This window comes from Nannospalax galili, unplaced genomic scaffold (assembly GCF_000622305.1).
Source record: "Nannospalax galili isolate Female #2095 unplaced genomic scaffold, S.galili_v1.0 scaffold149, whole genome shotgun sequence".
Lineage (NCBI taxonomy): Eukaryota > Metazoa > Chordata > Mammalia > Rodentia > Spalacidae > Nannospalax > Nannospalax galili.
The window spans coordinates 1,299,929-1,313,278 of NW_008359763.1; the positions used below are offsets into that span (position 1 = coordinate 1,299,929).

The window sequence follows — 13,350 nt, forward strand, 5'->3', positions numbered from 1 at the left end:
ATAATTTCGACCCAGCTAACAATGTCATCTTTAGTCAAAACTGAAGTCAAGCTAATCTTAGATCTACATGAGCTGAATACAATAGCATTATACCTCCCATACAATATTTAAAATATATTTCACTTTCAAATACATTTATAAGGTATACCATAGTGAGAAAATAAAGTCTTAAAACTTAAATACAAGACACCAGATAAAAACTTTAGGAAACACAGAAGGTTCTACTCTACAGATGACACGGTGAGTCTGGTCTGATGCTGGCGGCATGGCACAGCTCTGCCTGATGCAAACTGAATGAACAGCCAGGCGACGACCATCTGTCTTCTCTTAGCGCCACTCAAGCCAGACCCGAAGCTACTTGGCTTTCCTCTAGAAACCACGAGGCCCAGCGCCTTTCTCACAACAAGCACACGTCCCCAAGCCTCTGCCACGTGGTCACTTGGTGCTCTGCTCCAGGGCGGAGTACTCCGTCTCTGACACCCTGGAGGCATCGATGAGCTTGGTGAGGCCCGTTTTGGCTGAGTACTTGAAAATGAAGGCTTTCATCAGCTCATACCTATAGTTGCGGTTGATGAAGCTGTAGAGCACTGGGTTGACACAGCAGTGCACCAGAGACAGGCACTGTGTGACGTGCAGTGCCGTGAAGAGCGCGTTCTCCAGCTGGCAAGTGAATGGGATGTAGTGTAAGATGGAGAAGATGTCGAGCAGGACCACAGCATGGTATGGCAGCCAGCACACCAGGAAGACCACCACGTAGGAGAAGATGATCTTCCTGCTGCTGTGCTTCTCCTGGTCACCGGATGCTGAGATGGCTCTGGCCAACAGGAAGTAGAAGATGGCGATGATGGTGAAAGGAACTGCAAAACCCAAGATGACAGAGACCAGCTCCATGCCGATCAGCCACTCCCTGATGCTGTGCTCGGGGTAGAAGGACCGACAGTAGGTCTCGTTGGTGGAAGCAGATGTGACCGTCTTCAGGTAGTAGGTGTCGGGCAGGGACACGAAGAAAGCCAGCAGCCATACCAGGATGCAGACAACACGACGCACCATCTTCTTCTTGCGACTGGAGGTGCTGGTGAAGTAGGTGATGGAGAGGTAGCGGTCCACGCTCATGCAGGTGAGGAAGAAGATACTGCCGAAGAGGTTGATGGAGAAGATGAGGTGCGTGACCTTGCACGTGAGCTCTCCCATGGGCCACTGGTTATGCTGCACCAGACTGACCACCCAGACGGGGATGGTGATGACGACCCACAGGTCAGCGATGGCCAGGTTCAAGATGTAGCAGTGGGTGTCGTAGCCTGTGGTCTTGGCCTGGATGTTCACCCAGACCACCACAGAGTTGGCAATCATGCCAATCACAAAGATGAAAATGTAGATGAAGGACAACATGTAGAGCAGGATGCTTTTATTGGGCATGGCAGAGCACTGCACTGTGTCGACCATGATGCAGTCGCTGCTGTTGCATGGCCAGTTGATGTCAGAGTAGTTCCCAGGCTCTGTATAGTCAAACAGATGCACATCCATGGTCTGGAGGGGCCGAGGGGTCAGGGGAGGTGATCAAATGACCTGTAGCCAAAGCAAACAGAAGAGATGGAGAGGTGAAATCACTTCATTAGGAAAATCTCACCTCAGGTCTCCGTCAAAATGCCCGTCCCAGGCCCTGAGGTGCACAGCTGTTTATCTTTAGCTCTGTGGTGTCTTCACAAAGAAAGGAGAAAAGAAAACAACCTTTTTAGACTGTGAAAAACAAAATCAAACACATCCCAGCTACAGCCACATGGTGCTGGAGAGAGGAGGTATTTGTTTTCTGTGTCTTTTCATGGCTGTGTTATTGAGGCATCAGCTTAGCTGTGCCTGGGGTGTGAAATCAACACGGTACAGGGGCCAAAGAAACGTCAGGCAGCAGAGCCCTGGCCACAGCAATGTTGATGGCTTGCCTGTGCTCAGCAGGGGACTACAGAGCCATTTTACTGGCATCCCCCAGGAGTGGCAGCATTGATGTGCTCCTGGCGTGAGCACTACCAGTGTGTGACTTTGGTGTCTTAATGAAAGCACTTCAAATCCTTTCAATTTGTTTTAAAATGCAACTTAGTGTTTTTAACCTTTCTGCAATATCCTTGTGCTAACCTGGGTCCTTGGCTGCCCTCAACTGGCAATCACGAAGGCCACTAGAAGTACAGCCAACATGTGTGGAACACTGCTACCTGACCACTTCCCAAACCTGCAGACTCTGGCTTTGCTGTGAGTTTTCCACTGAGGGCAACCAGCCAGCTGTCCCGGGCTCCCCACCTTTGCCTGGGTTCCGTCTCTCACTTGCTGAACTGACTCAAGAGCAATGCGTGCCAAGACTCAAAGCTCAGAGGCCACAAGCCACCAGTCACACCTCTGCCAGCTGAGGCTGGCCTGACCTGAGGCTAACATTCTGAGCTGTCATGTCACACCTACTGAAAACCTAGCCCCAGAGAAGCTACTGTCAGGTCTGGATTCTCCACAGACATTGTAGGAGCTGCCGAGAGCTGCTGTCAGTTGTCCATCTGTCCGTGGTTCTGAGTCAGCTGTCAACATGGCCAAACCTTATCATGCGGCTGGCTAGCATGGGGAGGCATGCAGTCATGTGATGGCACCTGTATTGGGGTGGGGGGTAACTGAACCAGAGCCGAGATTATCTGTCAGGTTCACTTGAGATGGACACCAGGTCACACACAAACCTCCCGAAGGACAATGGTCAGTGGGGTCAGTGTCCAGGTGGCCAGGGTTTGAGAAACCACCGATTCTAGAATCCAGGGTTGGAATTCTCATTAGTGTCTGACCCAGACTTGACTGCCTGTGTCTGTACCCCAGAATGACAGCATCTACCCCAAGACGAAAGGGCCCAATGCCGAATCTTGGAGTTAGCAGGTGCTCCACAAAACGTCACCCCCAAGTCCCTGCCAAGGGGTGAGAACACAGGACTCTGCAGCTGGAATTAGGCCGTTTGCCCTTTAACCACACCTGACCTCACTAACTACCAATGCAGGAAACCTGCTCTTACTGAGTTTTCAGCCAGGAGGAAGTCAGGAGCTCACAGGGGACAGCTAGTCAGCTTTCTCCTTCTGGACAATGTGAATGGGATCTTGAAAAGAGACAACTTCTGCTGCCACTCAGGATCATCCCCAGACCCCAAAACCCACAGCAGGTGACCTCAGTTAAAGGAAACTTGTACAGGCTCTGAGTGGCTCTCAGAGCCCTTTAAAGGTTTCCTTCCTGGTGACCTAACCAGCCTCTGTGTCCCCAGATGCTGATAGAAGATCTGACCTTCAGTGACAGCTGCATCCCCTTCCCACTCTGAAAGTCCCCCATGGTGGAGGGAGGCTGGCCACAAAGCCAAGAAGGCTGACGGTCCTCATAGCTGGCTTATCGGGTAGGTTCCCAGGCCGTGCAGCCTCTGGCTTGTGAGACCAAACACAGCCGCTCAGAAGGATGCCCACAGAGGTGCGCACGATGGAAGTCAGGATATTCCGTTTAGAAGGTACTGGCCCTCTCCTAAGACACATTCCTGAGGACTAAGAAAAGACAGCACTCATCGGGGCTACAGGGAACACCTTCCCGAAGATGGGGCCTCTGTGACCTGCCGGACTGGGTGCTGAGCAGAGTGCCAGACCCAGGCTGCCTAGAACTGCTACACACAGACATAGACACAGACACAGACACACACACACACACACACACAGACACACAGACACACACACACACACACACTAGAGCTGACTCTCTACCCTGAAGCCATGACTAGGAAGAAGCAAAGCAAAAGTTCTGCTCATCCTCTGTGACTCTGAGGCATAGATCCTTTTTTTTTTTACTCTGTCCCATTAAAATAGAACGCACGTGAGCCGGAGGTACAGCTCAGTTGGTAGAGTACTTGCCTACCATGCTCAAGGCCCTGGGTTTGAGGTCAGAGCGGGAAACAGAATGAAATAGTGCCCACCTTCTATACCCTTCCACTGTCCCTGAAGAGCCGACTCTGTCTCTGACTCTGCCCTGTGCTGTGTGGGTTGCCAGCTAGCTCGAATGTTCTCAGCAGCAGAGGATGGTAGATCCCCATCCAGCCCTTTGGATTCTGCCTCTTTCCTCTGGGTAAAAAGCCTTGGTTTGGTGATCACCATACCCCAGGAGTCACAGCAATATTGGATCAGGCGCACAGCTCCAGCCACGCCCTCCTGCCTGTCCCCATTTCCAAGGCACCTTCCTTGCACTGTGGGAAGCCTCCAGCCTGAGCCCAGCTGTTACCATCCCAGGCTGAAGGAATGGGCTAAGGAAGGCGACTGCTCCTGGCCCTGTGACTGCTCATTGCCTACAGTGACCATACGCGCTCTGGCCAGAGCACCCCACCATTGACCCTCCACCTTCCCCTGGGGCCTGATGGGATGCCTCTTCCCTGCTACAGGAGGCTGGGGGATGGAACACAGCCAGGAATGCCCACAGACCAAGTGGGGAGCAGCAATCAGACCCTCCACATGTCAAGAGGGTAACTAAAGAAAACAAAAATATTCGAAGGGCCACCTGCAGCTTGGCCTTCATCACAGGACCTCTTCCAGGTGCTTTAGGTTTTAGAAATGATAAGACTGTTTCCAGAAAGGTCTAAGACAGAACAATCCATCCCCCTCTGCATGATGCGAGGTGCATGTTACCTGTGTGGAAAATACCCAGGTGAGCAGAGCCTGCTCTCACCTGACACCCTTTTTTCATGGTGTCTGTCTACCCTGGAGCAGAGAGATCTCCTCAGTTTCCTGCTTCCTCCTTGGCAAGTGACCTCTGGAGAATCAGGACAGGGAAAACTGAGAATTGTCCACCCAAATCCCCGGGCTCCACTAGTCCCAGACAAAGATCCCAGCCAAATCTGAAAGGTGGGGGGGGGGGGTCACCACTGCACTCCCAGAGTGCCCTGCACAGGAACCTATGCTCCCTCCAGCAGATGCAGGGGATTCCCAGTCAGTTCATAAGGAGCCGGCTACATTCTGCACAAATCTACATGGACTGGCCCCTGCTCCTTGAGTCCAGACTTAATGTCCCTTGGCCAGAAGGACAGGCCTGTTTATGCCAGCAGTAGGGAGGGCTGATGGCCGGGGAGACTAGAAAGAGGCTTCCCCATCCCGCTCAGACCAGTCACCCGCTGCGCTGCTGGAACCAACTCTGGTTCCAGCCTGTAGTGTGTAGGCCAGGGGTGGAGAGCAATGTGTGGTGTGATCTGGCACATGGCCTCTTCTGCGTACTCAGAGCCCAGGCTTGGGCAGCCTGGGGACAAAACCCACTTCAGGTGCTTAGAGTTACCGTAGCTAATGTATTTGCTAAAGTAGCATGTGTTTACTAGCAAAAACTGCTGACCAGCAGATGTGTCCAATAGGGGGCTGGTAGAGTACATAATGTGCATCCATTGTCTGGAATATAACACAGCTGTAAAAAGGAGAGAGAGAGAGAGAGAGAGAGAGAGAGAGAGAGAAACTCTTAAGAACAAGGGAAGTTAATGGCAAGTTAGGAAGCAGATGCACAGGCCACAGCACAGTTCCATTGATGTTGGAGAAAAGGCAAAATTATGAATATTTTATATGCAAATATATGCACAGAAAGGCACAAGATCAGCAGTGCGGGGAGACGCAGGGCAGGGTGGTAGATGTAGAGCACAGAGGGGCCCCTGAAGCCCTTTTTACTGCAGAAATGCCTGAATTATTTGAAATTTAACATCAAAATTATGTAAATTTTAAGAGGCAGAAATGACCCTTTTAAGAGCATTAAAGGTTTGTGTTCTGTTTCTCTGCACCACAGAGAATTCACTAGAACAGAAAGCAACAGCATCAGTTTGTGCTCCTTTTCCTAGTGCTGACCCTTAATTCATTCAGTCTTATCTGCCTGCCAGTGACCTTGCCCATCACCTGCACACAGACAGCACCCACCTGTGTCATGTCACACCGTCTTCCAGCTCTCCCGTGGGTCCACAGCCCATCAAGGGGCCCATTCACTCCTCCCAGTCCCAATGGTCCAAGACTTTTCTTTGTCTAGTGGAGGACTTTTCTGGGAGAGATGCCTCTTGATTCTGAGGGTTATTAACCACTCCTCAAATGTCCTGGATAACACCCCAGATGCTGAAAGCAGCCTGTGGTATCCAGCTGTTTTCAAATGGCTGGGCCAAGCTCCCTAGCATGCTGGGGTAACACCAGAATTAGAAGTCTCCAAATTTAGAGTCTCTATGGGGTGGCAGTTTGGGCTGCAATCCACGTCCTCACCCCCAGCTAGTTCCTTCCAGAGACTGCCAAGTGTGTTCAGGTGTCTGGCTGAGGTTCACCGAATACCTCAGCAAGCTGCTGGTATCCCATCACAGCCTGGACGCCCTGGCCCTTGTCTGACCTTCCCCTCCACAAGCTGCTCACCACGGAGCTGTCCACACTGCTCCCCCTCCGCACCTCCTTCCTTCAAACTCACTTTCCGGCCCCGTCTCACTACTTCTGTTCAACCACTGGAGCAAAGTGACCTGTACAAAGGAAATGTTCAATGAAATCACCGTCACCCAAGCTGCACCGCGGCCAGAGTCCTGACAACATTGGGCATCTAGAAAGGCTCAGTCACAGCCCACCTCCAGCTGATGTCCATTTCTTCTCAAAGGCTCTGGGGCAGGGGAAGATGTCAAGCCAGGCTCACCTTCCCCACAAGTACTCACCATCTAAACAAGAGGGTCAGGGAGGCACAAGGGCCTGAGTAAGAAAATGGGTGCCTCGGTAGAAACGGGGGGGGGGCAGAGGAGCCTTCAGGAAAAGGAGGGCCAGCCAGGGACATCCCAGAGACACCACTGGGAGTGACCCACTGCACCTGGCTGAGATCCAATCTTCATGAAGGAGAACAGAAGTCCGAGTTGGGTCTCAACCTGTGGGCAAGGAGGTCTGGCCTTGCCCGTCTATTCAGGAACAAAGCCATGACTTTGGGACAGAGGATTTAAGGACAGAGGGGCCACACAGCCAAGAAAGCCTGGCCCTGGATACCCTGGCACACCACGGAGCTGGTGTGCAGAGCAGCGAACACAGAGCCCCTTAAGAAGGCTTGCTGTTCCACAGAAGTCAGATAAGATAACGTGGGCCCAGCCCTGGGGCCCCCCAAACCAGCTGGAAAACAAGAGGTCCTCTGCGCCTGTCAGGACCTCCGCCTCTACTCCCTTTACAGGTTTTCTGCAACTCTTGACCTGTGTCCCACCTGGAACTTCCCAGAGAAACTCAGTGTTGCAAGGGGTGACACATGCCCAGCTGTTCTCTCTACGCGTTCCTGGAAACAGGTCAGGGTAGGTGAAGGGACCCTGCGGCCTGCCTGCACTCCAGCTAGCGGAACCGGGCTCAGCAGCTCAGGATCCTGTACAGCAGACTCCGACAGCGCTTCCATGCGACTGGGAGAGCTTATGCACAGTATGCAACTGAGGCAGGAGAGTTGGGTCACCTTCTCCGGACTGTGGGGCATCTGCCCATCATGGAGGTGATGGCTGCCTCTGTGGCTGCTGCTTAACCAAACCCTCAGTAACCCTATTTGGAACCGACGCCCAACCCCGGTGACACCACCCAGGCAGCTTTCTGCACCCATGCACTAGGCCTAAACACAGAAAGGCACCGTCCATCCCCAGCACCAAGCTATCCTGACAACACACTCACTGTGGCCCTGAGTGACCTTATTTCATGTAAGTGAGAAACCGCTTTGAATTATTTGAGACCTCAAAAAAATAATAGAGAGAACGATCCACTCCCTGATTCCGATACTGGCTACCTATTTCCAGGGTTCTTGGACAAACTGCACTTCTGCCATCACCTGGGACAGCCTCCAGTACTGTAAGCACTTGGGGACTGAATGCTCCACCTAGAAACCCAATCAGGGCCCCAGGCAGCAGAGCTGTACCTAGCAGAGAAATCCAGAGGTCCCTGTGCCACACAAAGGCAGCCTGCTGGGAGTGTAACCAGAGCCCTCATTCCCACCAGCTTAGAACTAAGGCGGGACAGTGAAAGGTGCATCAGACTTGGAGGGCTTCGCACAGCTGTTCCCAGGACCAGGTTATGCAAGCTTAGGCTTTTCCTATAAACCTGAGGGAAGGACACTCCATGAGGTACCTGTGACAATAAGGACCGGTAGAGGACGCCAACTACTTAGCGGACACAGCCTTCAAATGCACTCCCACACTGCCCAGGGCCCCCTTATCTACCACTCCACGGGCAGCAGTTCAAGGCCATCTCCACCCTGAGAGCCAGGGAATAAAACACAGTCCACTTCCAATCTTTGTGCTCTGTGAAATTTTCACCATAAAATTTCACAATCCTGGGACATTTTTATACGGAACAACAGAAGTGGAGCTAGAGGGCTGGGCAAGCCCCCCACCCTTTTAAAAAAGAATTCTAAATAAAGCAGATTCTCAAGAAGAAAAGCATCAGCCATTCCCTGCAGAAAACCACTAAGTATTCAAAGTCAAGAGCAGCCCTGCCCGTTTCCCCGTCCGTATTTCGTTCTGTCTTTAAGCTGTTTGCTTTCGTTATAACAGAAGACAGGTGTCCTGGAGTAACGTCCTCCTCTGTGGACTCTGAAAACACTAGTCACTACACGATTTCTTATCGAGTTTACCGAAACGCATAGATTCCAATTGCATGCCATTTTATTTATTTATTCATTTTGCTGTTTTGAAGCGGGGTATGTATGCTATGTAACCCAGGCTGGCCTCAAACTCATGGTAATCCTCCTGCCTCAGCTGAAATTAGAGATATAAGCCAACTCTACAACCATCTTTAAACTTCCTTTGGTTGTTTGGTTTAAAAGTACAAATGCCTTCAGGCCCAAATTCCATTCATGTTCTACAAATCTCTGAGAAGAATCTTAAAGTTTTGAAATCCTTGAGGCCCCTTCCCTCCCCCTGGTCACTCTCGGGGTTTATAAAGTGGTTGCCCTTCAGTCCGTCCCAAGTCTGAGAAACTTCAACCAACCTCACTTGAAAACGGGTTCTCTGCCCCAAAGCCTCACACAAAAAAGCTGCTGTTCTGGTTAGCCAGGGTGTGTGTGTGTGTGTGTGTGTGTGTGTGTGTGTGTGTGTGTCCTTTTCTCCATCTAGAAAGCCTATCCTTGGCCCATTCTGGGCCTGATTAGAAATCATAATACCTTCTCAGCTCCCTAAGGACCTGCTGCTAATACGGGATAAGCTTTCCTCCAAAGTCCTGACTCGGTTAAGCATACTTATGCTGCCTTGGAACTTTCTAGAACTTTAAAAAAATATTGTGACAGCAATGCATACCCCCTTTTTAAAAAACTCTAGAGGAGCGTCACCTTGTGGGCACACCCCCTTCCCCTGACTTTTGTACTTCTGCTAGCAGCCACCCACACACACCCCGCACACCCCCCCCCACACACACACACACCCACCCCCTGGAGGCTGTGGCTCAGCTCATCACTGTGCCCATGTTCAGTGTGTATGGCACAGATTGGGGAAAAGAGCAAAATGTTTCAAGCCAGAGTGTGTAGGCAGCTCCCAGTCAGAGAAGGGTTTTCCATCTGGGGCAAGCACGTATTCAGACGGGAGAAGAGCCAGCAGTTTATCCGTTTAAAATCTACAAAAGCCAAGCACAGAAACCAGAGCCTGGCTCTCCTTTCTGGTCCTGCCTATTTGAGCTCCACCTTCTCCTGAACTAAATAAAGACACACAAAGCCAGCATCTGCATCTTCAAAGAAAAACAGAAAGTTTCCACACTGGAGCCTGGCAGACTGAAGTTTCAGAGATGTCCCCGCCTAGATACCCTTAAAAAGAGGCTCACGCTCACTGTGGAGAAATTAATTCATCTTGTGAACAAATGAATGGAAAGAGAAGGAGAAAAGAAAGGGGGAGGGAGAGAGAGAGAGAAAGAGAGAGAGAAAGAGAAGAGAGAAGGAAAGAGAAAGAGAGGGAGAGAGAAGAGAGAGAGAAAGAAAGAGAGAGAAGGAAAGAGAGAGAAAGAGAGAGAGAGAGAGAGAGAGAGAGAGAGAGAGAGAGAGAGAGCCAGCCAGTCTGCCGTCTACAAGTCCTTATTCTCCTAGTGGCCAGCAGTCAGGAGTCTGGGCTGACCACCCACCCACCCCTGACCTCACTCATCACTCCCTTTCAGCCACCCTGTAACCGTCATACAGGCTAACAAAACTCAGCAATATCCACGATTTCCTTGAAGAGTAGATTTAAATGACAAAATACTAGACTTTTTTGTGCCTGTTTTGTCCCCTCAATTGAAGTTGGACTTAACACTTTCTAAGAGAACAATACTCAAAATTAGATTATCAAGGATGCAATCAAGAGATAAGATGGGGCTGTTTAACATTCACATTTATAGCTTTGAGAATAACAGGGTCTGATCATCCCCCACAGCACTGAGTTTAAATGCAGTCTAGGTTCACACTCAGCCCCGTTTTCTGATCCAGTAGTAACCGCACCTCTGAACACAGCATAGGTCTTTCTAGAATTGTGTGTTTCCAACCAGTTCTATCTGTTCCCCAACAGATAGCCGGGAGCAGAGCAGGTAAACAGTGGTGCCAAGCGCATCCCCACGCCAGCTTCGGCCTAGCCGAGCCAACATTCTGCACTCTTTACAAAGTTCCCCCGCTTCCTGGAACTTAAGCATTCACAGCGACAATCAAACTCCAGGGTCCTAAATCTCACGAATACGCCGGAAACTTCCCTCCGCTAGGGACTCAAGAAAACTTCGCTTTGCTCTCCGCGAGGAGACGTGAATCGGCTGCCCGGGGAGCAGCAGTCTGCAGCGCGGACACGCAGTCGTCTACAGCGCGGACACGCAGTCTGCAGCGCGGACACGCAGTCTGCAGCACGGACACGCAGTCGTCTACAGTGCGGACACGCAGTCTGCAGCAGCCCGAGCTTTCCGAAGCGGAGCTGCAGGCTCACCAGCCCCCACCGCGATCACCCCCACCGTGATCACCCCCACCGCGATCACCCCCACCGCGATCAGAGCTCTCTGCAGAAGCCCACTTCCTTCCAGCGCAGGGGCCCTGCCTGCTGCCACCCAGCACAGCTCTTACCTCCGGGCCGGCTGGGCTGCGGTTCGCCTTCCCGGCTGAGCTTTGCTTGGGCTCCCTCAGTGTGAGCAGTTTGTACCAACTGGATCTCTCCGGCTGGACTCAGTTATATATATAAACTGCAGGAAAGAGCCTCTAGGTGGCAGCCTTGAAACCCTCCTCCGTCCCCTCCTCCCTCCCCCAGCCCCACAGGCATGCAGGCACGCACACGCGCGCACACACCCCGTGCTACCCTCTCTAGTCTGTTGTTTCCTGCGCCGGCACTCTCTTGGGAACCCCCAGCCTCCCTTCATTTGCAAAGTCTAGACCCCATGGGGGCAGATGTCGGCAGAAGAAAAACTGAAAGAAATCCTAATGCTTTGTAAAATGATCAAATGTTTATCTGGCCTCAGGTATATCTTCAATAATCCTACGGACCCCGGGAGTTCCTTCGAACGTCTGGAGCTCTGGGGAAGACTTTGTTCCCAAGACAAATGACTCTGAACTTCTTAACTTTGGTGTTGATCTATGAGGGCTGCGTTTTCTTTGTTAATGCCTCCAAAACAGAAGTCAGAGTTTGGGTATGAGCAATCAGTCGGAACTGCACCCTATTATCCGCAAGTGAGGAAAAGTGAGTCTGAACGATGCTACTTAAACTCATACGAAATTCTTGAGACTCTGTCAGGAGGGTGATTGGCAGAACAGAGCGGTGCCAGGCACTCTCGAGACTAACCAATGTCTTTGATAAGGTCTTGTCCGGGATGAGTTTAGCAAACCCTTTCTCAACATCATCATTATCAAAATCTATATTCTTACCCAGGAGCAGGCTGTTAATAGTCCATCTAGAAATGTCATCCTTTGCAATGTTCGTCTCCAATGTCCCATTTAGTAAAATCGAGCATAAAGTGATGACCCAATCTTTTACTTTTAAAGCCACGTTGCTGTAACACACTCCCCTTTGCCACCAACCCTGCCCCCCATACACACCCCCCACGTGCAGCGCTGGTTTTTATCCGCTCTCTGGCTCTTCCGGACTTTTGAAGAGCGATGCACAGAGGCACCGGCTGTAGGCACTTTCTCCTGCGCTAAAACTTACTGAGATGTTTTTATGCCTTCTGAAAGTTACAACTGAATGTTGAAACTTGAGGACTCAGAGGTCAGAGTCTCACGTGGCTCGAAAGCCCCAGTGCTGAGAAACCAGGAACAAAGGAGATGGTTTGTTTAGACAACAGCTTTGCACTTTTCTCCGAGCTGGGCAGATCTTGCTCAGTGGGTGTGTGAGGAGCACACCTGCTTTGAGGGCTGTGGGAAGGAGGGGTCTGCTGCTACTACTAGGAGTCTGAGGCCTGGATGGGGGGTGGGTCATGACACCACACCCTGTGTCCTGGATGTGGGGGCTATCTGCCACCTCACTGCAGGACTGCGGGTGTGGTCCTGGGGGCATGGTTTGCTGCTTCCTGATGGGTCTGGGTCTGGCTGGAAGGGCGGTGGGCTGTGGCCACACAGGTCTGGGGTCCCAAGGGGAGTATGCCCTGTGTCAACAGGGAAAATCTGCATCCACAAAGAGGGCTCTGTTGCTCCTGGGGGTGTGTCTAAGGCTTGGAGGAAGAGGAGGGGAGGCAGAAGACAGCCTTGCCGTCCCATCCTGGGGCATTTGGCTGGCGGTCACGCAGACCAGGAGCAGTTCGCTGGGTGGCAGCCAGCCCAAGTCCCAGAGAGAGGTGCCAAAGCGCGTGCACACAGGCAACATGCCCAGGCACAGGCAGACCTCATCCCGCAGCTGGAAAGGCTGCAAACTGCCTTCGCCCAGAGGCGCCGAGCTCTGCCCTGGAGCAAAGCGGAGACCTGCCCTCGTGTGGCCAACCAGGGCCGTCCACTGCTAGGGACTGCTCCTCACTGGGGGGCACGGGGTATGGCGGTAGAAGGACTGAATTGCTCTCACTGATGAGCTTGGAAAGGAAAGGAAGCGCCAAGCAGTTTTTTGTTGCTATTTTATTTATAAAGGAGAATAAACTTCACTAAGTCCTTGGCTATGCTAAGGCCTGCCCTGGGGCTAGAGGGGACTGAATCCCCAGGCCACAGCACTGCAGCCCGCACCCAGCCCTCCACAGTTTTCTGCTTCTCCTTCAGCACCCAGCCCACCTGCCCTGCCCTGCACCCAATTGCACAGAATCCCCAGTACCTTATGCAGCATCCAGAGCCCCACCCCCATTCCACATCCAGCTTGCACCCAGCCTGCATTCAGCACAGCCTAGAATCCAGCACCCAGTCCCACATCCAGCCCCTAGCCCACCCCCAGGGCCCGCCAGCACCCATTGTGTACCCAGCGAC

At 51.9% G+C, this 13,350-nt stretch overlaps 1 protein-coding gene across 1 annotated transcript; it reads right to left on the reverse strand.

Annotated features, from left to right (window-relative positions):
- Positions 1-6: 6 nt before the first annotated feature.
- Positions 7-11,135, reverse strand: Ackr3 (atypical chemokine receptor 3). The gene is made up of 2 exons (XM_008823662.3): positions 11,044-11,135; positions 7-1,566 (listed from the first exon to the last, which is right to left on the reverse strand). Exon 2 carries the CDS (start codon positions 1,522-1,524, stop codon positions 436-438), a length of 1,089 nt encoding a protein of 362 aa, XP_008821884.1. The 5' UTR covers positions 1,525-1,566; positions 11,044-11,135; the 3' UTR covers positions 7-435.
- Positions 11,136-13,350: the final 2,215 nt, after the last annotated feature.

What these genes read in the sequence shown, in the direction of transcription:
- Ackr3 (XM_008823662.3), bottom strand. Translation starts at nt 1,524, where the DNA reads ATGGATGTGCATCTGTTTGACTATACAGAGCCTGGGAACTACTCTGAC.